Source organism: Drosophila subobscura, chromosome E (genome assembly GCF_008121235.1).
Source record: "Drosophila subobscura isolate 14011-0131.10 chromosome E, UCBerk_Dsub_1.0, whole genome shotgun sequence".
NCBI classification, from domain to species: domain Eukaryota; kingdom Metazoa; phylum Arthropoda; class Insecta; order Diptera; family Drosophilidae; genus Drosophila; species Drosophila subobscura.
This window is the reverse complement of record NC_048531.1, coordinates 8,395,262-8,419,553: the sequence shown is the minus strand read 5'-3', so window position 1 is coordinate 8,419,553 and position 24,292 is coordinate 8,395,262. Positions and strand designations below refer to the sequence as shown.

The 24,292-nt window shown below is 46.3% G+C and overlaps 3 protein-coding genes across 9 annotated transcripts in view; 1 reads left to right on the top strand and 2 right to left on the bottom strand.

Annotated features, from left to right (window-relative positions):
* LOC117891951 (sodium channel protein 60E) overlaps positions 1–4,316 on the top strand; it is a 28,081-nt gene extending 23,765 nt beyond the window's left edge. For 2 of the 4 annotated variants that reach the window (XM_034797809.1, XM_034797808.1), the window contains 2 exons: positions 1,316–1,558; positions 1,637–4,316. In XM_034797809.1, the coding sequence (XP_034653700.1) occupies positions 1,316–1,558; positions 1,637–2,190 (797 nt within the window). In that variant the 3' untranslated portion in view covers positions 2,191–4,316. Of the gene's footprint in view, positions 1–710; positions 830–1,315; positions 1,559–1,636 lie in introns of all 4 variants that reach the window. The other 2 variants (XM_034797807.1, XR_004648663.1) reach the window with 2 other exon arrangements.
* LOC117891956 (putative fatty acyl-CoA reductase CG5065) lies at positions 2,732–24,292 on the bottom strand. 4 transcript variants are annotated; one of them, XM_034797817.1, is made up of 12 exons: positions 24,052–24,292; positions 21,150–21,433; positions 20,664–21,089; positions 17,404–17,842; positions 17,198–17,329; positions 17,011–17,139; positions 16,889–16,953; positions 15,757–16,195; positions 15,564–15,695; positions 15,380–15,508; positions 15,205–15,312; positions 2,732–2,749 (listed from the first exon to the last, which is right to left on the bottom strand). In XM_034797817.1, exons 2-11 carry the CDS (start codon positions 21,427–21,429, stop codon positions 15,219–15,221), a joined length of 2,265 nt encoding a protein of 754 aa, XP_034653708.1. In that variant the 5' UTR covers positions 21,430–21,433; positions 24,052–24,292; the 3' UTR covers positions 2,732–2,749; positions 15,205–15,218. The 4 variants fall into 4 exon arrangements, with proteins under 4 accessions (XP_034653708.1, XP_034653709.1, XP_034653706.1 ...); XM_034797815.1 differs by lacking the exon at positions 2,732–2,749 and having other exon boundaries at positions 15,067–15,312; XM_034797818.1 differs by lacking the exons at positions 2,732–2,749; positions 15,205–15,312; positions 15,380–15,508; ... (4 more) ...; positions 17,198–17,329; positions 17,404–17,842 and adding exons at positions 13,801–14,041; positions 14,100–14,225; positions 14,282–14,413; positions 14,470–14,709; positions 14,770–14,968 and having other exon boundaries at positions 24,052–24,290.
* On the bottom strand, positions 5,356–13,475 carry LOC117891955 (transient receptor potential cation channel protein painless). The gene is made up of 4 exons (XM_034797814.1): positions 13,414–13,475; positions 9,039–9,265; positions 6,989–8,983; positions 5,356–6,923 (listed from the first exon to the last, which is right to left on the bottom strand). Exons 2-4 carry the CDS (start codon positions 9,255–9,257, stop codon positions 6,393–6,395), a joined length of 2,745 nt encoding a protein of 914 aa, XP_034653705.1. The 5' UTR covers positions 9,258–9,265; positions 13,414–13,475; the 3' UTR covers positions 5,356–6,392.

Sequence of the window (24,292 nt, the reverse complement as noted above, 5' to 3'; positions counted from 1 at the left end):
AGCTTAAACTCAGATCATTCAAGCAAACGAAAGCCTCTGTCAAATACTCATTAGCCGTTTACGACGCTCTCTACAACAACTATTCAACAATTTTCCAAACAACTATCTGAACAATAATTTATTGCAGTTCTAATATACAAATTTGATACAATTATTCATTTGTAAGTAGTGGCCTAACCGGAAATCGTTGAACTTGTAGATCCACTCCCACCTCCGACTACACCCGACTACTCCGACGCTCTACGGCATCGAGAATGCGCAATTTGAGTTGATTTTTTATTGGTTGCCTGCCCTTAAATAGATCGTTATTCCTTAGTGTTGCTAAATATTTTCAGTTGATTTGATTGTAGCAGCATTGATACCGTACCACCATCCAAACTCACCAGGTAAATTCGGAATTGTGGAGCTCTGAAAACCCGTAGAACAGAACCCCCCCATCCAAGTTCATGCATAATGATGTACAGCTTAACAACTATTTTCTTCTATGTAATGTCGTCGAAAAATTGCAGAAAACATACAAAATTGCTACAAAACAATGGCTGGCTCTTGATCTATAGCTATAAGTAATGTTATCCTTAATCTAACTCATACCCTGCCATACCCGAACATTCTACACACACTCCAATTCGAACCAAGATGAAATGACCAATTCATGTTTATGATTGTTACTATTATTGCTATTTCAACTACTTAACTATTACTATTATTAGCGGTAGCATATTTGTGGAAGCGCCTAGAGCAAGTCGTCGCCGAAGCTTTTATAATTTCTTTTTGCGTCATCAGGATGCTGTCGATGACAGCTTAACCTCACCTTCAGTACATAGAAAAAGTAATTATTGACAAGTGCCTAATCACAAATCCACCAATCCACTCAGTCAGTTAATCACTCACTCACTCACCACGTTTGTTATTTGTAAATACTCTCTCTATCTATCGCTCTCTCTGTGTACATAGCCATTGAAACCACTGAAACGACAGCACCTTGAACCAAAACCACTGCACCCCAATCTCAATCTCAATCTCAATTCAAGCATCAATCGAGATCATATCCATATGGCTTCTACTTCTCATTGTGATGCATTTCATTGAAAGCAATCTGTAACCTCTCCCCTCGCTCTCTACCGATAATTATCAGTTTTTCCTCATACTCTATATATTTGTATACCCACCCACCCACTCTCTCTCTCTCTCTCTCTCTCTGTAACTGTAATTGTATCTTGTATTTGACCTATCCACACAACCTATTTTGTATTATTCTGTGCGTTGTGCCCACCACAAATGTCAAACACTAATGCGTGCCTTTCACCCACAACAGCTGCTATAAATACCACGACCAACACCACCACCTCAGCCTCTGTGTCCGCCAGCGTTTCTGGTGCGGCCTCCGCCACCTCAACTGCGACAGCAGCATCCGCCACCGACAGCGACAGACAACAGGTGGTGGGGGGGCCGGCTAGCTCACGTAAGCGCGCCTCTAGTTTCATACGCAAGAAACCCCCCCTTGAAAGAGGTTTGTCAGCACAAAGCGCTTTAAGAGTTAACAAGAACGCATTTGTCTGTATGTGTAATTTGTCCGTGAGATCCCCGCCCTCAGAGCAAACCCCACTAAAGTCGTTGTCTTTTACCAAACTTCCAGCGGAGGGACCTGCCCCCGAGGTGATTGTCACGCGGCCATCGCCGGATCAGCAGACGCATCCGCACATGCATGCCCTCGGCCTGCGACCGGACAATGCCACACTGGTCCATGTGCTGGTGCATCGCGAGAGCGAGGAGTACAAGGAGGAGGACGAGGGCAGCCTGTCCTCTACTGGCAATGGCAATGGCAACGAGAAGCCCAAGCCGCCGCAGATACGCATCAGCACGGGCTCGTCGGAAAGCCACATGGACACGTGTCTGATGCCCACCGTGCAGATAATGGTGGACAGTCCCAAGGAGCCGCCACGCGGCGATTTCAGTACAGAATTGGCTGCTTCACCGACAGCCACAGCGATCGGTGTGGAGGTGGATCCATCTCCCATCGATGTGAATGTGCAGGGGGACACATCGCAGGTGTTCTACGACTACAATCCCGACAAGGCAACTGGCAACGAAATTATCGAAATGGACACACTCGCAGAGGATGAGACGGAGACATTAGCTACAAGAGAAAGCGAAGCCGATTCACTTCCAGCCCAGGACCAGCAGAGATGACCTTCGGTCAACAGTGGGCAGCAGGATTCCAGCAAAAGCGGCAGCAGCAGCAGCAGCAGTAGCACCAGCAGCCGGATCAGTGTCTGCTCCTCATCAACATCAACATCCTCTGCTGTCGCTGGTCGGCGTCCAAGTTGACAACCTCCAGCCTGAACGCGAATCCGATGCCGATTACTGTGTGCATTTGTCTCTGAACTCGTAGTTTCTTAGGCTTAGGCTTAGGCATAGGCGGGGCCGGGGTGCCCCTTTGTTATCATAGTCGATTACCTATATATACATGCATACATACATACATATATATATATATATATATATATATAAGTCGCTTTATACGATATATACACATATACAGATACATATACATATACGGAACTATCCAAATTTATATACAATATCAATCTACGATGGCCAGAACATGCAGGAGGTGGAAAAGAAATCAATATTAAACTCTGTGTTAACAAAAACGTGCATTAACAAACCGTACATTGTGTACACGTAAAGTACGCTAATCAAATCAAAAAAAAAGAAAACAAAACAAAAAAAGCAAGAATCCAGAATCATAGAATAACTTATCACAATCGGAATCCGAATCGGAGAAAAGGGCAAAATGTCAATAGCTTACCGGCCGTTCGGTTCTTAGTCGTAGTCATACCGGGGTATTTTCTTGGATATTTTCGAAGGTTGTCTTACAAAAAGATTGGCATTGCATGCCTACTCGAGCATTCAGTACACACACTCACATTTACACATACAAACGTGCATATGTAACAAACTATCGCGGTCGGATCTAGGCTCATAAAAGTAGATTTATTTTCTCAATTAATGATACATACATACATATGAATATATTTTGTACATATGCCAAAGGAAGTATTTTAAACTAATGAGCTAATACTATACTTTTAGATATAGGGGATAGATAACCTTTACATAGCGTACGCCGTACGAGGTCTTAACATACGTACATATAACATTAGTTAGTGCAAATTTAATGAAATATTTATAAAGGTTTTTCGTTACGACTACGATAACGCATACAATTACCGATTATCAATTATCGATTATCGATTACCAATACGATTACGATAGCGCTAGCGATAACTATAAACGATTATTATCCATTACCGATTGTTCGAAGTACAAAGGCGAAGTATTAGTAGATTTGATTATTATGTACTGTACATACGAGTATCTGGTTATCCACACCCACACACCCCATCAACTTACTCGTACACAAGTCTCTCTCTCCCTCTATACATCTCTCTTCTTCAGCATACTTCAGTAATATCTTAAGCCATAGAACAATGTCAAGTGAATCCAATCTTAAGCCCATTCGGGAAATTATATATCCAGCCAGCACAAGTATCGAACTCGAATTGAATCGTAATCAAACCAAACCAAACCAAATCGAAATCAATCAGCAATCAGCCAGATGAACCGCAGTCCTACCTAACGAATAACTTTTATTGTTGTGAACTAATGATTAGTTAACTTATTATATGATTTAGAGTAGCTTAAATCAAAACCAAGTTGCAACAATTGTGGTCTCCTATGAAACAAAAGAACAAACCAGTAAGCTTCCACAACAACTCTATTTTAACATAATGATTTACACTTTACACCCATGGAATGTACGTGACTTCTTTGTACAACTTTGATAGGGGTTTGTTTGGGGGCCCGGGGCCAAGTTTCCAAGAAACTTGCCGTGTTTTTGTTACATTTTAAGTGTTGTTCTCTCGCTCTTAAGTCGTCATTGTGATCGCATTAAGTTTACACATCGAACAGGATTTTTGGGGTATGATTATTTACGATTATTATGTACATACATAGTAAGTACTATACGAGGAAAACCGAAACCGAAGTACACCAGCAGCCTCCAAAGCAGCAGCACACACTCCTCTCGACTTTACTCTACACTTACTCTTAATCTATTTCCGAAACCTAACAACAGACAATCAGACAGCGATTGATAGTAAATTGAAATTCTATGGTACCAACTAAATCGTTTTCTCCAAGAACATACAAAATAACGTACACACAAACAAATTAATTGTGATTTTAACTGCAATTTTTACACAGAAACGCAAAAAATAACAAAAAACAAACAAAAATGAAACAAAAGCAAACAAAAAACCAAACTAAAATCATAATTTTAAATTAGAAATGTTAACAGAGATAGGCGAAATATGGAAAATGTGAAAAAAAACTTACCAATGGGAAAACCGAAAGAAAAGAAAAGCAAACGCAAAACAAACCAAAAACCAACAACAGACAGAAACCAAACACTCGTCAATTAAGTGATATTTAATATTGGTACATTGCCTAACAGTTGCAAGGATTATATATTGTATGACATAGGATTTACAATATTTAGTACTCGTATTCGATTGTACATAAACGATAAACGATAAACGATAATGATTAACATTAACGGTAACGAAATAGCAATAGAACCTCTCATCCAATCATCAAAGCAATTGACAACCCAAAACAGAGGAGGAAGGAAGCTTTCATTTGAGTTCTCTTTCAATAATAATCGCTTCAAACGATATTTACGATTAGTGAGCGACGCGAGACGAGCCGATGCAATTATGTGGGAGGTTTAATTTAGTCATAGAGTATAACGACAATAAAATGAATGAGGCATATTCAATTATATAGACATCGTTACCAAAAACCGAAACCAACTCAAATGAACACAGATCAGGCCATACACAGCGCAACAGAAAGCGAATAATGATGATTAACAACATTTAGATTTTAGATATAACTCGTAATATCAGTAGATAATGCTTTCGATCCCATTCAAGTCGAGTCAAGAACCAAATCAATCGAGCAAATGCAGCAATAGCAGCAGAAATTGAAACAGAACCGAGTCCTATGCATTTAAAGCTCATGGCACAGCAGCTCAGCACCGAAGCAGCAGGAACAGAAGCTCCTAGTAGCAGACGAGACGATGACTAGGGGCTGATTACGTATAGTACATACAGATATACCTATAGTTAGCAAAACGGCTGGTTTGATTAGGCATGCCTTACAGAATACACGATTTTATTTATATATACATATTGTTGAGATTAAAGTATATATGAATGATGAGGGAGGAGGTTGGACGCAAAACGTACAGACAAAAGGGAAACAGAGGAACACAAAAAGAAACAGCAATACAGATAGATATTTATTACGTACAGGAAATCGAAAACAAAAGCTATAGCAGCAGGCGTGGCGTGCCGTGGCGTGGCGCACAATTGCTTAACACACTCTGAGAACTAAGTCAATTATTTTGATTTGCCGCCTTATTGGTCGTCCTAGTCCTAGCCCTAGTCCTAGTCCTAGTCCTAAAATCGCAGCAGCAACAGCTATGGCATAATCAAAAATCAATTAAATATTACACACAATGCATAGTTTTATAATAATTCCAATTCTAGCTTAGCTTAACCATTGCCTGCGCTCCACTCACTCGCTCCAAGCACGCTCCAACGGATGAAATCAAAATTTTCGCTTAATTTGTCTCTATCAAAACGATAATTGGGCAGCAAATTGTTAACAAATTATTGCCGCATGGTTTGCATTTGCATAAATTTCCATTTGCCATTGACTGCCTCGTTAGCTCTTCCTTTAGAGCCATCAACTTTTGATTGATTTGATCCGCTACGCTCCTCAGCTCCGCTGCTAACAATTAATTTAGAAAACAAAACAAAAGGGTAATAAAAAAGAAACGCAAAAGATTAAGAACCATTAAGAACATAATAATATGTGGGTAAACAATACACTCACATTTTGAACCGAATCATATCAGATACAAAACAAAATAAAAACAAAATGAAAACGGAAAACGGAAAACCAATTAAAGATAATAATTATAATAACGAAATGAAAATTCAAGAATGCATAAATCTAACATTTGCAATTTCAAAATATTTACTCGGGTACAAAATGGTACGTACAGTAAAGGTATTCGTTTATACAATATTTACTGTCTATATAACCATTATATACTACTTATGTACTTACTGACAACAAGCAGATTATTAAGGGTTTTGTTCAATTTCATTATTCGTATGTTAATAAAAACAATTTCTGACTAACTTAAGCTGCGAGTCTGCTTTGAGTGCGGGCTATACGCACATATGTTAAATGCTAAACAATTACTCATTAAATAAATACTAGAGCTGAGTCCCCCAATCCCCAGCAGAGCCCGACTAAGTGCGCTCCTGCAGCACTTGCAGCAGATGGTCCAGCTTCTGTTCGATGATCTGCAGCCGTCGATCGCTAATCTGGTCCCGCTGACGCCTCTGCTCCGCACTGGACTTCTCATCGATGAGGGCCAGGGCGAGCTTCACGGTCCGGCCATCAATCTGGGAACACTGGCCGGTCAGCACGGAGCAGCAGCAGGGCAGCAGCTTCAGCGGCGGATCCAGCAGCTTCTTCTGCGTGGCGCTCGTGGGCAGCTGCTGGAAGCTGGTCGGGCTCTTGCCATTCAGGGGCTGCAGCTCGAAGCCATTGTTCATGGGTATCAGCACCTTGTTGCCGTCGTTGGGCAGCACCGAGATCTGCCGCAGACTCAGGTAGTTGGGGTAGATGTTCATCAATCGCTGGCAGATGCTGCGGAACGGTTCGCTGCCCACAATGAAGCCAGCGTGTCCGTCTCGGCCAGTGAGAACTTGCTCGTAGCGCGTCAGCAGATTGGTGCGCACAATGGCGCCGTTCAGCTCCGCCTGTGCTTTGATCGCCTGCGGGAGAGGGGATTAATCGGTAGTTGAGTAAATCCGGAAATGAAGAGGAAATGTGCACCCACCTGAGTGTCGCTCACGGCTAGACCATTGAGCAGATTGAACAGCACGATGGTCATGAAGAAAACGAAGAGCAGGAATATCAGATAGGTGTAGACGCTGTCGAACTTGATGTCGCCGGCATCAAACTCTCCCGTGAGCATCACAATCGTCTTGATGAGCGCCTCGATGGGCACCGAAAAGGTGTTGAAGTGCCCATCGTCTTCTCCCTCCTTTGCGGGCTCTGGCGTGCTGTCCTTCGTGTCCACCTGCGGCTTGCCAAACAGTATGTAGAAGCACAGACTGAACGTCAGCACAAAGATCGAGTAGAGGGCAAAGCTCTTGATGAAGCTGCTGGAGACGGCGCGCAGCATGAGCATGTGGGTCGATATGGAGAGCACTGGCAGGGAGCCCACCAGCAGGCAGAACTCCAGGGACACCAGCAGAATGGTGAAGACGGCCAGCACGCGCTGCGTCTCCTTGTCGTAGCTGGCCTCCATGCAGGTCAGGATAGAGAGGACGATCAGAGCCACCTCCATCAGGTTGGTGATGGACCAGAAGTGCAGCAGCGGCGACATGGCAAACTGAATGACCTCTCGGACTATGAGATACACAATGCCTATCCAGGAGAACAGCCCAAAGAGTGCCGTCAGGGCCGTGTGGTCACTCTCGTGGAACTTCAGCAGCGTGTGCGTGATAATGGAGGCAGTGAAGAGCGTGTAGAGCAGAAAGTTCAGGTAGAAGATCACCGAGAGGCGGTGCCACTTGAGGAAGAGGAAGCTCGAGATGAGCGGATGCTGCAGCAGGTGGCGCAGCTCCTTGGACTCGGCAATGTACGCGATTGGCGTCATCTCGTCCTGCAGTTGGTGTGGAATGCTTGTCCGCTTGTCCGACTGCCCGGACTCTTGCTGCCGTCGCATCAGATTCTTGTAGTTGATGACGATCTCGAAGCCCTGGTCGCCGGGCTTCTCCCCGTTGGTGGTGATGCAGGAATCGAAGTGCTCCTCGAGCACTTTCGGGTCCATCTCCTGTATGGGCAGATCCCCGAACGCGCTTCTGGCCCCAATGTACGCCCCATGTCGGAGAAGCTCCTGTGCCACCTTGATGTTGCGGTACTTCACCGCATAGGAGAGCGGCACCTGGCCACCCTTGTCCGCCTCGTTGATGTCCACACGATCGCTCTCGAGCAGCAGCTGCAAGCAGCGCTGGTGGTCGCAGAAGTCGTCCAGTGGCTGCTCATCCAAGCGACTGATCACAGCATTCAGCAGCTTGGCATTCGAGTTCAGCCTCAGCTGCGGGTGCTTCAGGAGCACATCCAGTGCCCTGTGGTTGCCCCAGATCACGGCCAGCTCCACGGGGCTGGTCGCATTCAATTTCGCTTGATTGATGTTGATGCCCGTTTCGAGGATGGCCTCGAAGGCTCGCTGCTTGCCCCGCTTAATGCTCTCCTCCAGCAGGGACAGATACTCCTCCTGGTTGGCGTTGCGCTGGTTGTCCGCGTTGCCGCTCACGTTCTGGTGATACTCCGCAAACTGTTGCTCAAACTGGGTCTCGTCTCCATCCCGAAGCGTGCGGAGAAGTCGCTCGCAGTCGATCTCTGCTCCGGGCTCGCGCAGCTCTGGCAGGGACAGTTCCGGATACTGATCCTTCAGCATCTGGCGCACCTGCCCGTTCCGATAGCTGTCAATGTCCAGCTGGGGCTGGGTCAGGAACAGCCCGATCAGCTCCTTCTTGGTGCCGGCCTCAATCTTCCGGTTCTTCAGCACATGGTGGAGGGGCGTGAACTCGCCCTGATCCACCACATTCGGAGAGGCGCCGTGCTCGAGCAGCAGCTGGATGCAGGAGCCCACCGTTGAGGCATTCTCCGCTGTGAGATTCTTGGCCAGCGAGTTGAGGGGCGTCAGCTGGCTATACTTGCGGTCCACCTGGACTCCCCCATGGCGCAGCAGCACGGCCAGATTCGAGGGATCCCGCGAGTCTGCGGCATAGCTAAGGGCAGCCTTGTTGAGCTTTTGATTTATCTGTTGGATGAGAGTCTCTTAGCAGAAGATCATAGCTGGAGAATGGGCCACTTACATAGTTTACATTGCAGCCGTGGGCCAGGCAGGCCTCGATAAACTGTGCGCATCCCGGTGTGGACAGCGCCTTCTCGTAGAGCGTCGTGTGGCGCTCGTCCTGGAGATTCGGCTGTGCACCGTTGTCCAGGGCCGTGTGGAATTCCCTTATATCCCGACTGGCTAGGCCTGCGCTCAGCTGTCCCTGCGGATCGATGAAGCCGCAGTTTTTCACATCCATTTTGCTGTCTGCAAAGAGTCAAGCGAGAATGGGGCGGATGAGCAATGTCTACTGTCTACGACTATGTGGGCTTTTGGCTAATCTTTTCCAACCCACGCTGCGTATGGCATTTCTATGGAAATGATGCCAGAACCCGCATTGCTCGTGCTCCGATTTGGTCACTGGACGTACGACCCAACAGACGGCTTCTGGCTAGACCTTGAAATGGCCAAAACAAAGCATGAGAGTGGACCCCCGCAACAAACGGCATTTGACAACGCTTCATGCTCCGATGATTTTCACACAAATGACTGTCTGTCTGTCTGCTTCTGTCCATGGAGCTGACCAGCAGCTGGTGGCCACAGTCCGAGAGCCACAGCCGAAAGCTGCCCCGCAGGTTTCTCGAAAAACAAAAGACCAAATCTTCGTTTTTGGGGCAATTAAAGAAAGCGTCTTTAAGTGGTTTTTGTGGTACGACGGTACCAGTGCCCTCCCGTGTAGTTATTAAATTATAACAATACAACTGCAGACAAGACAAGGTCTGAGAAGTACTTAGGCAGAGATGTGGCCAGTGATTGGTTAAAGTGAACTACAAATTTGAATCAAATTTTGTGCTCGAACTCGGCCGCTTTTTTGGGATATCAAAATTTAACGATCATAAAGAATAATCATAAAATAATCGACACATCAATATCAATTAGCAATCAATTGGTTACGCTTTACGCTTTGAATGCTGTTCCGAATGGAGGGTTTAGATGGAGCCCTGGGGGAGTGCTGAAATCGTGCGATTTATAGTCGGCTTTTTTCGTAAATTTCAAGGCGGCTTCTTCTGTGGGATCTTCTCCAACTTCTTCATCTCCATCGCTGTTCTGTTCCGTTCTGTGCTGTCTGCTTTGATGCTTGAAATGTGTGAGAAATCGGCTAATCACACATCAGACCAAGCTAATTTGAATATTCCTCCAATGATTGTATATCAATAGCCTAAGAATTGGTAATCAGGAAGCATCTTCTCCTCCATTGTGGGTAGCTCTCTGGCTAATGTATGCAAACAAATTGTGGACTGTAAATAAGGCCCCTGGTGGGCCACAATTTGTCGCTGATAAGATAAACAGAATCGCACAATCACCTTCCTTAATTGGCCCTTTATTTGGTCTTTACTTGTTCTCCCATCTAACCCCCTCTTTCCTCGAGTCTGGTATTTGTTTGTTCACCTGAGTACAAGTACGAGTGCGACTGCGAGTATTTGTCCAAGCAATTGACAAACAAACAGATTCATTGTTTGCCCAAGCCGAAGCTCGACCCAAAGTCTTACTAAGTCTTTGGTTGACAGAATGGCGTAATACTCGAACTCGCAATAATTAACAGAAAACTAAAGACAATTTTCAAAGTGAGCCATTCCCCTCTCAGCCGCATCTGAACCTAGGTAATAGGAGCACTGCCTGAGGAAATATTGATGCATTTTGGGGGAAAACTCTGCCATTTGTTTCGCAATATTTGTGGCACGTAAGCAAGGAAACCAGTCGAAATCGCAGAGTATCCGGAGTCTGGAGGGGAATGCACACACACAGCCTGCCAGAAGAAACCCGTTGATCAGGTTTGCAGGGAAATGCAGCAAAAAAAAAGAGTCGGGTATGAAAATAATTGCACCTAACGGGAAGTCTTGCACAACTCTCAGCTGCAAGCAGCAAATGTTATGGGATGGGGGATATACTCGTATCACGAGAAGTTTAATGATTGTCAGCATTTTTGTGCTCCCTGCTCTCAGATAAATCAAAATACACTGTCCAAAAAAGTACTCGCACTGAGAAAGGAAACTTCCATTCAAAAAATATATATATTTCTTTTTCTCTGTGTGGATTATATATTTATCTGCTTGGAGTCTGTTGGAACATCTGGAATTTGCAAACAGAGCTGGAGCCTCTGAAATTTCCAAAATTAGCTCCCAGTGCTCTTCAGTTCTTTGTGTTGCTGGAGAGCTGCAAATGTGAAAGCTCTTCGTTAAGAGGAAGTGCCACAGGGGTCGGGATTAATGTAAAGTTCTGCATGCGATAAACTATATATAAGAGCACAGCTCAACAGGCTCAGCTGCGTTTATCCGTCGGTTCTGTCAAGAAGTACGAAATCCGATCGAGTGCTGAAATTCGGAATGAGACAGACCCTCCAGCAGTCGTGGGAGGAGGAGATCAGATCAGAGTAAACACTAAACTAATTCACTTGTCCATAAAGTCTGTTTATTGGCACACTGTGCTCCGCATGTTTATACAATTTATGGCAGAATTTTATACATTCTCAGCATGTTTTGTTGCATTTACTGAAGAACAGACCAGACGATGTGCTTACACTTGGCATTAAGACTGGAAAAACAAAAGGAAATAGCCAACTATTTCAGTACGTTGAAAAAAGTACAGCAAAAACTACTTGGGAGTGGCAGAAACAAACTGAAATCTTGATCTACAAAAGATGTTGTTTTCTGTAGTGAAACGCAGCCCCGAAATTGTCATCATAAAAAAGTTCATAATTAAGATGAATGCGTGCGAGGAGCTGGGGCTCTGGCGTGGAGCTGAGCCCAAGCATGACTTCATGCCGAACTGCCTCCGAGTGGCATCCGCAGACAAAAAACAAGCAACAAAATTTAGTTGTACACCAGAAAAGAAATGTTTAGCTGGCAACAGCTCACAAACACATGGACACATGCTTAACTTAACTAAAGTGGATACACACACACACACACACACACACATGGAGCACATGTACATGCTCTATATATTGGATATAGTATACCACTCGCTCGTACTCGCTGTGCACTTCATAAACAATTGGCTGGCCTACATCATGTACTCGTACCAAACACAACAAAAGATTTGAGAGGGGTGTGTGGTGTGCCAGAGGGGGGCGTGGATGTCAGTCAGTGCCCCGCACGTTTCGATAATTTCGAATCATTTAATTAAGTCCACATGAGGCGGCAGGCACGATTCTCCCCGGAACTTTCAATTCACAATATATATCCCAAGAGCCCTACGAGTGCCAAGATGCCCGAGAAACTAATTAAATATCACTTTGATTTACACTGTAATGGAATCTCTTGGCCGCCCCTCTTGGGACTACGCCCTTGTGCACTGCTAAAAGTAGAAAAAAAACGAATAAACAAATAAGCTTTGTGGGCGGAGCCAAATCGGCAAACGAATGAATCCAGCCAACGATTTAGGTAGTCGATCGGCCGTCTTAGGGGAAATTGGGACCCCTGTCACTCGTCGTGTCTCCACATATCGCCTAATCGATGGATTATTTAATTGGTAATTGGTAATAAAGAATGCAAATTCAGCACTCGGTACATGTGTAATGTGAACGGAAGCACTCGACGCCCAAAGTAAATGCAAATGAAGCGAGGCTTCGGTTACTCCCGAACTCAACTGGGACTGGACTCCACTTACTGCTGTTGCACACAATCCGAACGGGAGGGGATCGAGTGACGGTCAGACACGATTAGTTCGTTTATTTCTTCATTATTTTCATTACTTGATTATTTTCTTGCTAGAAACCAAAGCACAATAAACACTTGAGAAAACGGGCCACCGCAGGCGTTGTGTTGCCTTTTAGGGCATCAGCATAAAAGTGATCGTGACCATTGACGGGCACGGCCCACATTAGAAAATCATTTTTCGAAAACTTCGTTCTGGCGATGATGTCACAGTATGAGTGTTAATTCAATATTTTAATCATTTATCAAATGCAATTCAATCAATTAATTAGCTGCCGGCGACGTCATTAAAACAAAAGAGGATTTTTTGTATTATATTTTCGTTGCTTGCGCCGTGGGCGCCGTTTTTCTGCAGTTTTTTAACCTTGACGTTAAATATTCTAAAACTTGTTTTCACTGCCTCTGCTGCTATTGCTGCTGAGTGGGCTGGAAGTGAGCTGATCTTTGCAACTGCGGTTTTACTCTTTCCTGCATTACACACATACATGATTCATTCACAGTAACTAATAATAAATTAAAATCTCTCCGCGACTCATCATCGTCGCATTCACAGCTTAAGCCATGTCACAGCACAGCATCACTCAGTCCTGATTTACATAATCGTCGGATGATTCATTGATTTGCTTTTTGGAAACACCTCAGGGGTTTTTTTAAGTCTCCGTTTTCGAAATATTTTTTAAAATTCTTACAGATATTTATATCGATCAGCACTGATGGCACGCACGTTACTTTCTTCTGTCAAATCCAGCGAACGAATGAAGCATTGAATACTTGGCGGGCCGTCTAAATAAAACGGCCGTTCGATCGGTCGAGGGCTTTTCGATCGATAGTTGCGCTATCGATAGTCGGCAAAAGCTTCGAGCTTCGGTCACGAGTAGCAAAAGAGCGCCACTGTGCACCGCATGGCGTAGACAAACCACAACATACCTCGGGGCTTTCGCAATTTTCGACTTCTGAGCTCTGAAATCATTTAATATCATTTGAAATCACAACAGCTGACTAGTAAAACAACAAGAACATACCATTGCAAATGTCCTTTAATATATATTGTTAATTATACAAGTCCTGACTATTTGTACAAAGTGAATTAAGGTGAAAACATCTCAAGAGGCACATGAACATTGGGGTAACGAAGAAAATAGTAAAATCGAATTGAACGCAACTCTTAAATGGATTAACTATGTGCAGAGCATCAGTGTCCGTCCGAGCTCATTTGGACACAAAGAGGCCGTTCCGGACGAGCTCGATGAGTCCCAGCTTCTGAGAAGACCAATACAGCAGGCCCGTCATGATCAACGTCTTGCAAATACGATCCAGGCAATACAAGCTGGAATTGGATTTGGTTTAAAGAGCTGCATAATAATTATTGCAGAACTGCTACTCACAATCTCAGCTGTATGCGCGATTTCGGCAAGGAGGTGAGGGGCTCCTTCATCACATACTGGCGACCGCCCAAAATGCTCAGCTTCATGTACTCATAGTCGTCCACATCGTCGCTGTTGATCTTGAAGCTACGGGAGATCTCATTAGACAGGTAATAGAGTACAGATATGTTCGTGTGGCTTACATTTTCCGATCTCTTTCTCCCAATTTCTGATAGATCTGCTGGAAATGCGTGGACTTGAAGTCCCAGTTGCGCGTGGTGAAGAACTGGAGCACCTCCAGACCCACAGAGACCTTCGTCTGTACCCGGACCATGCTAAGCAAAGAGGAACAGTCAGTACACCATGAGGAGTGGGATATGCCAGCTCTTACAAGCGACGTTGTCCGAAGATGAGGAGCAGAAAGTCGATGATGTAGGCCGGCAGCCACATGAACATGATCGTGCAGAAGGTGTGGTACAATTTGCTGGACGTCATGTTGCCATCCGGATACCAGAGACCCACCTCGAAGGGATACTTCTTGCCGAGATCCCGGCCCACGTCCATGACCCATTTCCAGGTGCGTTTCTTGGCATCGTCCACGGTCAGATTGTAGACTGGTATCTGCAGGGGCCTGTGACAAAGGCAGGCTCTATTAGTAACCCGCGGGAAGTGCGTCGTGTCCAAGACTTACCTCTCCTCCACGAAACTGTTGTGGTAGGGCAGCAGAATCAACCCGTTGATGGCTATATCCACTGGTATGACCTCCGACCTCAAGTCACCGTTGCAAATCATGGATCGAATGACGCCCTTGCCGGCGCCAATGAGCACGCCCGTGGGTCCGTTCATGTTGTCCACCCAACCTGGCAGGGGCTCAGCCACAGCGGGCGTTACTGGTGGAACAGAAAAGATGTCAACTACAGTCGAACAGACTCGCACCTTAAGAGTATCAGTGGAGGCAAGGGTCAAGAAGAGCAAACAACGTTGGATGGAGATAGATGTTTATGTACAACAACCTAGGAATCATATTTATTTGGAATCATAACCTCGAATATGCGTAACTATGACTAAGATTTGTGACTAAGTAAATGCCTGTGACCACCAAACCAACGAGAATCCAACGACTATCCAGAATCCTTGGTCTCAAAACAGGGCCAAGGCCCCCGTCCACTTGAGGACATAATATAGGAACAGACCCACAATGACAGTCTTGCACACGACATCCACTACGAATTGGCTGCAAAGGGAGAGACACGTGAGAGTTAATTCTGGTCTGAGTTCTGGCCTGTGGATGGATCACTCACATCTTCATGTGCATGCGGGCCGTGGGCAGATCCTCGTCCTTCTCCTTCAGTATGAACTTGCGCGCACCGAGGGCACACTGCACCATGTAATCGTCTTCGGTCTCCTTCACGTGCATGTTCATGTTAAAGCTGCCGTTGGAATGAAGATTAGCACAGACTCTGAGCACGAATCTAAGGTACTTACATCGCCTTGTCCTCCTCGTTGAGTTTGTTCCACAAGGAGCAATAAAGTTCGGAGCGGAAGGACCAGGCTGTGAGGGTAAAGAACTGAAGCACGCCCAGGCCCGTCGAGATCTTCTCCTGCACTCGCACCATGCTGAAGGGGTAGAGCAGATTCAGTGAGTAGGAAAGACCAGCTTTCAGCTAGATTTACTTACAATCTCTTTTGGCCAAACAGAAGCAACAGGAAGTCGAGGAAGTAGGCGGGCAGCCAGTGGAAGAGCGCCACATTGATGTTGTGGTAAACTTTGTTGGTGGTCACACAGGGATCCGGATACCAGAGGCCTGCGTTGAGGGGTATCTGCCTATTGATGCGCTTGCTCAGCTCCACCACGGTGCCCATTGTCATCTTTCTGTGCTCCGCATTGGTGATGTTGTAGACGGGCACCTGGGCGGGGCGCTTGGCCTGCTTGTTGAACTCGTAGGGGATCACGATGAGGCCATTGATGGCGTAGTCCACGGGTATGACCTCCGCCTTGTAGTCCTGATTGACCAGCACAGATCTGATGACGCCCTTGCCGCAGCCGATCATCAGACCCGTGGGTCCATTCATGTTGTCCACCCAGCCAGGAATCGGTTCATAGGCAGCAGGCGAGACTGCGGGAAGGAGGCGAAGGAGTCCGATTAGAAGGCGATCAATTGGATACGTTGGAGATTCCAAGTGATTGATTGACTCTACATACCACGAAAGCACCAGAATGATGATCACCGAAGCCGTATTAAGTGTGTGGAGTGTGAGTTTGAGTGTTTGTTTGTTTGTTTGTTGAATGGGAATGTGGTTTGAGAGTTCAATGAATGAATGAATAGTGTATGTAGGAATATATTTATGTAATTTGTATATTCGTGTCAACAGGGAGAGAGTGTGGCGATCGATTGTGTTGTGTTGTGTTGTGTAGTTTGTTCTGTTTGTGTTGTTTGTGTTGTCTCGGCAGCGGATGGTCCTCAACACTGGATCAACACTTGGACACTTGGAACACACACAAACACACATATGACACATAGCACATTTAATTGTGATTTGCTTTTCTTGCTTTTGGTTTTTTTGTTTGTTTTATTTCACATGAAACATAAAATATCACTTAAACTAGAAAATGAAAACCAGATTCGAGGCACTCGAGTGGTGCCTCGAATGTAGTGCCCCAAAGCGAACCTAAGCAGAGTTTGAGATTGATTTGATTGAGGAATGCGCGCAGATGAATTTGAGAATTGTTTTGGTCCGAATTCGAATTCGAACTCGGAGTCGAAGTCGGAGGCCACCACCTTAGATGCCCAAGAGACGTGCCACCACACCGTAGGTCCAGTAGCACAGGGAGCCCACGATGACCGTCTTGCACACACGATCCAAGATGTACATGCTAAAATGGAAATAGATCTGGAATCTGTGGGGTGCAAGTATTGTGGGGCACTCTTACAGCTTTAGCTGGAGCCGGGCACGCGGCAGGCTGTCGGGCGACTCCTTCATCAGATACTGCCGCCCGCCCACGACACACGACTCGATGTACATGGGCACAGTCTCCACGGGGTCCATGTCCATGTTGAAGCTTTCGAGTGAATCTCATTTAGTCAACTTCGGCCACTCCGTACTCTTTGGGTACATACTTTTTCTTGTCCACGTCGTTCATGATGTTCCAGAGGGACGAGTAGGCGTCCGACTTGAAGAACCAGGCCCTCATCGTGAAGAACTGCAGCACCTCGAGGCCCACAGAGATGCGGTTCTGAATGCGGACCATACTAGCCGAAGGAAGGAAGGGAGGGAGGAGGAAACTGTCAGCCCTGGCTGGTTCTGTGCCCCTGGCGAAACTTACAATCTCTTCTGGCCGAGCAGCAGCAGCATAAAGTCAATGAAGTAAGCGGGCAGCCAGTGGAACAGGATCACGTTGATCTTGTGGTGCAGCCTGTTGGTGGTGATGCAGCCGTCCGGGTACCAGAGGCCCGCCTCAAACGGATAGCGATAGCCAATGTCTTTGCTCATGTCGATCACCTCGCCCCACTGCATCTTGCGGTGGTCCGCGCACGTGATATTGTACACGGGCACCTCCGCGGGCCGCTCCTTCAGTCCCGTGAACTGGTAGGGGATCACGCACAGCCCATTGATGGCGTAGTCCACCGGTATCACCTCCGAGAGATGGCGCGTATCGATCAGCATCGAGCGGATGACGCCCTTGCCGGCGCCCACTATCAGGCCGGTTGGTCCATTCAGATTGTCCACCCATCCGGGCACGGGCTCGTAGGCCGATGGCGACACTGATGCAGTGAACGTTGGGTATCAATCTGGACAGGATACAGGATACACTGCGGATGCGGGGGACTCCGAGCAATTTGTATGCGTGCTGTGCTTCTCCGCTCAGGCAGCAGGAGACGGAGACGGATGCAAAGTCTTTGGCTGGGTCTTGGCTGTAGCAGCAGCAGCGTGAACAGGCAGGCGGGGGGTGGTGGTTGGGCGGGAGGTAGGTATGTATGTAGGTAAGCGAGGCTGATTGCAGTTGTTGTTTTTGTTTGCATTGCATGCTCATTGAACTTTTTGGTCAATGACGATGCCCGTCGTACCCCTCTGTGTGCTGTGGCTGTGGCTGTGGTTTCTGTTGCTGTTTCTGTTGTTGTTGTTGTTGTTGTTGTTGTTTAAGCAATGTTTTAACCCCGCCATGTACATAATTTAACTTTTTCTTTTGTTTTTGTTGGTTAAGCGCTGTTGTTTCTGTTTTGATTGCTGTTTAAACACATTCGTTTTGGTTGCAGTTTTCTTATAGAGAAGCTTCTCAGCGGGGAGGAGCATCTGCAGCGTTGGTGTTGGTGTTGGTGGTGGAGCAGGCGTAAGCGCAATGGGTGAACAGGAGCGGAACGAGGTCGGACACACACACACAAAAAGCATAAAAACACGACTCAAAACAATTAGCAGAAGGCAGCAAGAAGCATCTTAAATGTAGCCCCTAAATGCCGCGCGGACCAACCCTGGCCACTCCCTTAGTCTATTCATCTGCTCAGACATTCATCGTCATGGAATCGCTAAACTTTGCTGCCATGTTGCCAGCTGATTAGCAAATGAAGACGCTATTGACAATGTTTATGGTGTATTTGCCATGCTAAGGGGGTCATCAATGCCTTGAACCCATCCGGAGGTACTCACAGATGGAGACAGAGCTTCTAGACAGGGGCGTTACAGCTAGGCATGTGCCATCAATTGCAGGCCATGAGCCGTTGATTGCCTCGTTATAAAGAGCATATGCCCAAGTGGAAATACCCATTGCAACCAGTTAGAGGCTAAGGGAGAGGGCTTCTAGGGAAACACGTTTGGCTATGGCTTTGGCTTTAGGGCAAATTGAGTGTTATATGTAGTTCTCCACCCATAAAATCGGACTGTCATTAGAAATGATATATAGATACAGTATAGTACGTATTACATTCGTTTGTTCAATTATCAATGATCAATAGGAATCCTAACTAGTCTAACTTACTAACTAATCAAAGTCAATGTAAATGATTTAAGATTTTCGGTATATTTACGGTATATTTTGCATATAAAAGGATATATTTCGGTATATATCTGAGGGTCTGACCGTATATTTATCAATAACTCAGTTATCGATACAGCTTCAAGGCTCCTCTGAAAAATGCCAGCAGGCGGAGCACATTTTTATTTTGTGCGTGCTTTTGAGGAGTTGTTGCGGAAGAAAGTAAGCTCAAAATGAAATAACTAACAACAACAAACCACCCAGTACCACCTCGTGTTCTACGGGGTGCATCAAGGGATTCGGCTGCTCGTTGGAGCCGAAAGTCAAGGTACAGCTGGTGCCTCCTTCGCCTTCGATTGTGTCTCCGACTCCGACTGAAGCCAGACTCTGCGTTTACCGTGATACCGTAATAAAGTTAATGCATAGATGACGTATCATATTGATAGACATCAGCTTTTGGCTCTACTTTGACAACAAGAGACTCCGGCTTTACCTTGTCTTTCAGCTCCAACTTGAAGCCAGGAACCTCCGACTTCCTCGTTGCACCTCGAAGAATACGGCGACTGAGTGGCAAAAGAGGAGTTGAAAGTTGAAAGTCGCAAGGGAAAAATGCAACACATCAAGGAGGACACTCGCACTCCGCTCGGAGAATATCAAAAGAACAAGAACGGCGGCTGGCCGATCAAGAAACTTCTACCGCCGCCTAATAAGCGCCCATTCAAGCAGAGTCTGAGGTCCATTCGAGATCCGAGGCTAACATCAAAAGCGTACCCATATTTGGGCCTTAAAATCAAAACGGAGTCGGAGACGCAGTCGAAGCCGAAGCCTGGACCGCTCTTTGCGAATACCAGTTGCAGATGGATATGCAAGAAAGTTTGATCCAGGAGAACACAGAGACAGGCCGTTCTCAGCCGCAGTCAGAGCCAAGATTAGGCCCAGAAACTTTTAGCGAGGCAGAATTCATCGCTCTTTTTGCGGATGAGAAGACGGGAGCTACGGGAGAACAGGTTCAAAACCACCGAAGAACTGCCGCGTGTCCCCTCCGACTATACAGATGATCTGGAGGCTTCCCATAAAGGTGATTTTTACTATGTGTATAATAATCTATAATTATTTATTGCCCAATGGGTTACAAAACTATCAAAACTAAAGACGTTCCCTCTCTCTCCCTCTGGCGTATTGCCAAAATTCCCAATCGAAAAGTTAAATTGACAGACAAATCGTAAATTTAGCAAAGAGACATTCAAGAAATAGCCCCAGGTGGCCAACAAAAATATAAGCAAATGTCTCGGGGCATCATGGCCATAGACCCAAGAGATACAAAATAATAATAGACATAAACATAGACATAGACCGAAGGCAAGTTAAGCGGAGGCGCAAGATTAGTTAGCAGCAGGAGCAGGCAGCACTGGCAGCTGGCGTCAGTGACTACAGTTTCCCAGTTTCCATTTCCCAGGTTTTGCCATTTAGATGGCACTTGCCCCCCCGAAGGCATAGCCATAGACATAGCAAATTAATGACATAAATAAATCTTATAAAGCTGCAAGCCAAAGCAACATAAAAATACATGGAGAGGCCACCACAGAGAGCCGCTAGGGGCCAAAAAGATCACTTACCGATGCTGGGACGAGCGATGATCACCGGCATGGACTCGTAGTGGTCGCGCACAAGGATCTCGGCCAGGCGCTTCGAGTAGGTGTAGGTGTTTGGGTGCGGCTTCAGCAGATCAGGGGTGATGGTGTCGAGCGTCTTCACGTCCATCCACTCGGCCAGGCGAATGAGATCCTCGGGCTTGTGGGGGAACTCGTACACCTTCTCGTACATCACCTCCTGGTCGCAGTTGCAGAAGGCCGTCGACAGGTGGATAAAGGCCTCCAGGTGCTTCATCTGCTTGGCTACTGCCAGGGCGCGCTTGGTGCCCACCAGATTCATGTCGATGGCGTCGCGCAGATTTCCCTCCAGCTTGAGGGTGGCCGCCATATGGAACACAATGTTGGTGTTCTCCGTCACATGCTTCAGGCTGTCTCCACTCAGACCCAACACTGAAAGAGAATGTGAATGAGGATTTGCAGCCCACACTCGGATGCGCTTCCAGTACTTACAATCAAAGGTAACGTCGCCCTGGTAGATGGTCACCTTCTTGAGCATGTGCGGTCGCTCGTCCCTGATGCGCTGGAAGATGGGCAGCTTGTACATCTCCTCCAGGCGCGACTCCGGGGTCTTGCCACGCTTCGGGCGGCAGATGATGATCACCTCCTTGAGCGAGTGGCAGGAGTAGAGGAGCTTCTCCAGCAGCACCTTGCCCATGAACCCAGACGCTCCCGTAATGAAGATCGTCTTGTCCTTGTAGTACTCCTGCACAGGCGATAGATCCACCGTCATCTTGCTGCAACAAAGACAGAGCGAGAGAGGAGATGGTCGATTATGTTGTGGCTGTTGCAAGAAGCATTCCGGGAAGGCAAAAACCAGTCAAAGGAAAATCGCAATCGACTCGCAGAGTGTCGCAAGCGGCAAGCTGGAAAAACTGGGGCTAATTCTGTGCCTCAGCTGGCCTGGCTGCCCCCGTCTGCGGCACGCGTGCCTCTCTTGCCACAAAAGCAACCTGCTGCAAACGGGTTTTCTGATTGGACTTTCAGTTTCTATTTGGGTTTTCGATTGCGCCTGCACTGTGGATTCGCATTTCTTTGCGCCATTATGCAATGGACCGGGCGGTGGGCTAGCATATCGCCCCCACTCCACGCTCACTGCTCGGGGACTGTTGCAAGTGGACGTTGCCCAATCTGCATTCGGCTTGGATTGCATCCGCGTTACACTTGGCCACATCTGTGTCTCCACCTCTCAGCGATCTCTGGCCGATCTCTTGCACTTTGGCCATGTCACGACATTTCATGCAACAACGAGCGGACGTGTTTGCTTTTTGGCATCCGCCCAAGCATAACCCATAACCCATAACCCATTATCATAGCCATATACATATCCACATTTTAATCTGCATCTGTATCTGTTTCCCCCTTCGAGCTAAGTGTTTTGGGCGAAAATTGCAATGAGAGCATGACACTGCACCTCTGTCTTTGCAGCACTACACCTTGAACTACACACTCGAGCTGGAGCTAAGGCTGAGCCCACAGCCAGGGGCTGAGACTCACAGACAAGTGTTAGAGATGGAGCTCCAGCAGTGGCTGTGGCTGTGGCTGTGCGGCAAATTGCGGTTCTCCTTCATCACTTAGCACCTGCCTTTAGGGGGCTTGTTACCTAGCCTCAGTTTCGGGGTTTATTGCCAATTAAAACGCGTCTGCCGAATGTGTGAAGCCGAACAGTCAGCGGCAGCTGGTGCCTGCAACTTATGCAAGCATCGAGCGGCACACATTGAGCCAAATTTCGAGAGCCACAAATAGAGCCAGCCGCCAGGTCGAGCAAGTTGTCAAAGCCAAAATCATAAGCATAACCACACAAACCCAAGCTAAAACAACGAAGCACCGTCCACGTCTCCGTCTCCAGCTCTGTCGGATTGACACCAAACAATAGACTTGGGCAACGAACTTGAGGGAAGGGCGATGTGCGGATACACTTGAAAGAAAGCCGCCCAAGGAGCGGAAGTGGCAAGGAAGGAAGCGACATTTAAGTGTTTGTTGCACTTCCCCTCTAATGAGAGGCAGGAACAGATAGAAGAAAGTAAAACATATTCCTTAGCTTGAGTTTTTGGCATAGTTTTGGGTACTTTTGGCTATCTTTCGAGGCCACTTTTAAGCTGCTTAATATTCAAATCAATCAATCAGCAACTTGTTTCTAGTGGTTCACAAGTTTGGATCTTAAGAGCCACTTGGTTGACACACTTATTGTAATGTTTTTGAAAATAACTGACCCTACTAAAAGCGACACTATACCATATACTTATAAATGTATGCCATTTGGATTCGCTCCTCTGTTTTGTCATATTTTGAAACCGGTTGTGTTAGGTTAGGCATGCATTTGTAAGTAGTAGAAACATTTTTAAATCTTTGATTAACTTTAGCTGTGTGTGTACGTGTTTGTCTGTCTTTCTGTCTATCTGTCCGTCTGTCTGGCTTCCTCTTGTTTTGCATATTGCAAATATTAGCTGCGGCCTCAGAACTGGCTATCGATGATGGATGGAGTGGGTCCATTAAAACGATCGAATGTGCATTACACAGTCCCACAATTTGTCTGTCTATGTGTCTGAAGTTGCAGCAAAATGAATGATTGACTGACTGACTGACTGATTGACCTCTGGACTAAGGCTTCTGCCACGAGCAGAAGAGTGCCTCGGATGGCAATCGTGAGTTTTGTGTGTAGGATCATTAAGTAAACCGCTCGAGGCACCATGAAATCGAACAAATTTTTAAATGTTTGGCAATTCTTCCATTCCATTCCCCCCCATTTGGCCTTTGGTGGCAGGTCTCACAAATACAAAAACCAACAAAATTAAGAAAAAAAACCCCCCCTGAATATGTAAATTGCTTTTTGTATCGGATCAGCCATTGATACAAAAATGAGATGAAGCCCAGGCGGGACATAAAATTAACAGAGGAACGTGTAAGCTCCGAATCAAATTTATGCAAAGGGCCTCCCCCAAGGGCCTCACTGCCACGCTCACGGAAATGTACCAGCAAAATGTGTATGAATATTAAAATATTTAAAGACTTATTATTTTTGTATCTAGTGCGACAGTTCATGACACGACCCTGACATCCACAGACACAGACAGACTTGAGACGATCATGAGCAAGTAGCAGTAGAGCAGACAACAAGCAGCTCGATTATACAAAGATGTTTATATAATCTCCAATTAAACGCTTCGCTGGGCAGGTAAATGTTTCGAATTGCTGCTGCCATTGCTGCAGACCAATTGCCTCGAAAAGCGAAAGACAATACCTCAATCAAAAGGCAACAACAATTGTACGTAGAAATATAAACAAAACCATCTGCAAGGGACCACCAAGGCGCTTTATGGCGAATATTTTTGATGCATTCAAGTGTTTCAATTACCTAGAGTGGCTGGGATTCTTTTCTTCAATTAAAACGCTTGCAATATCGTTGGAACAAACACGTCACACGCGAACGCGACTCGATGCGAGATTAGAGACTGCAGCGGAGTGAGACAGTTCGGATCAGATCGGCTCGAATCGAATCGGATCGGATCGGATCGAGGTGGAGATGGAGACTGAGACTGGAGAAGACACTCGATGTGCACGCTACGACACTCGACAGAAGACTGAACGCGGCCAGG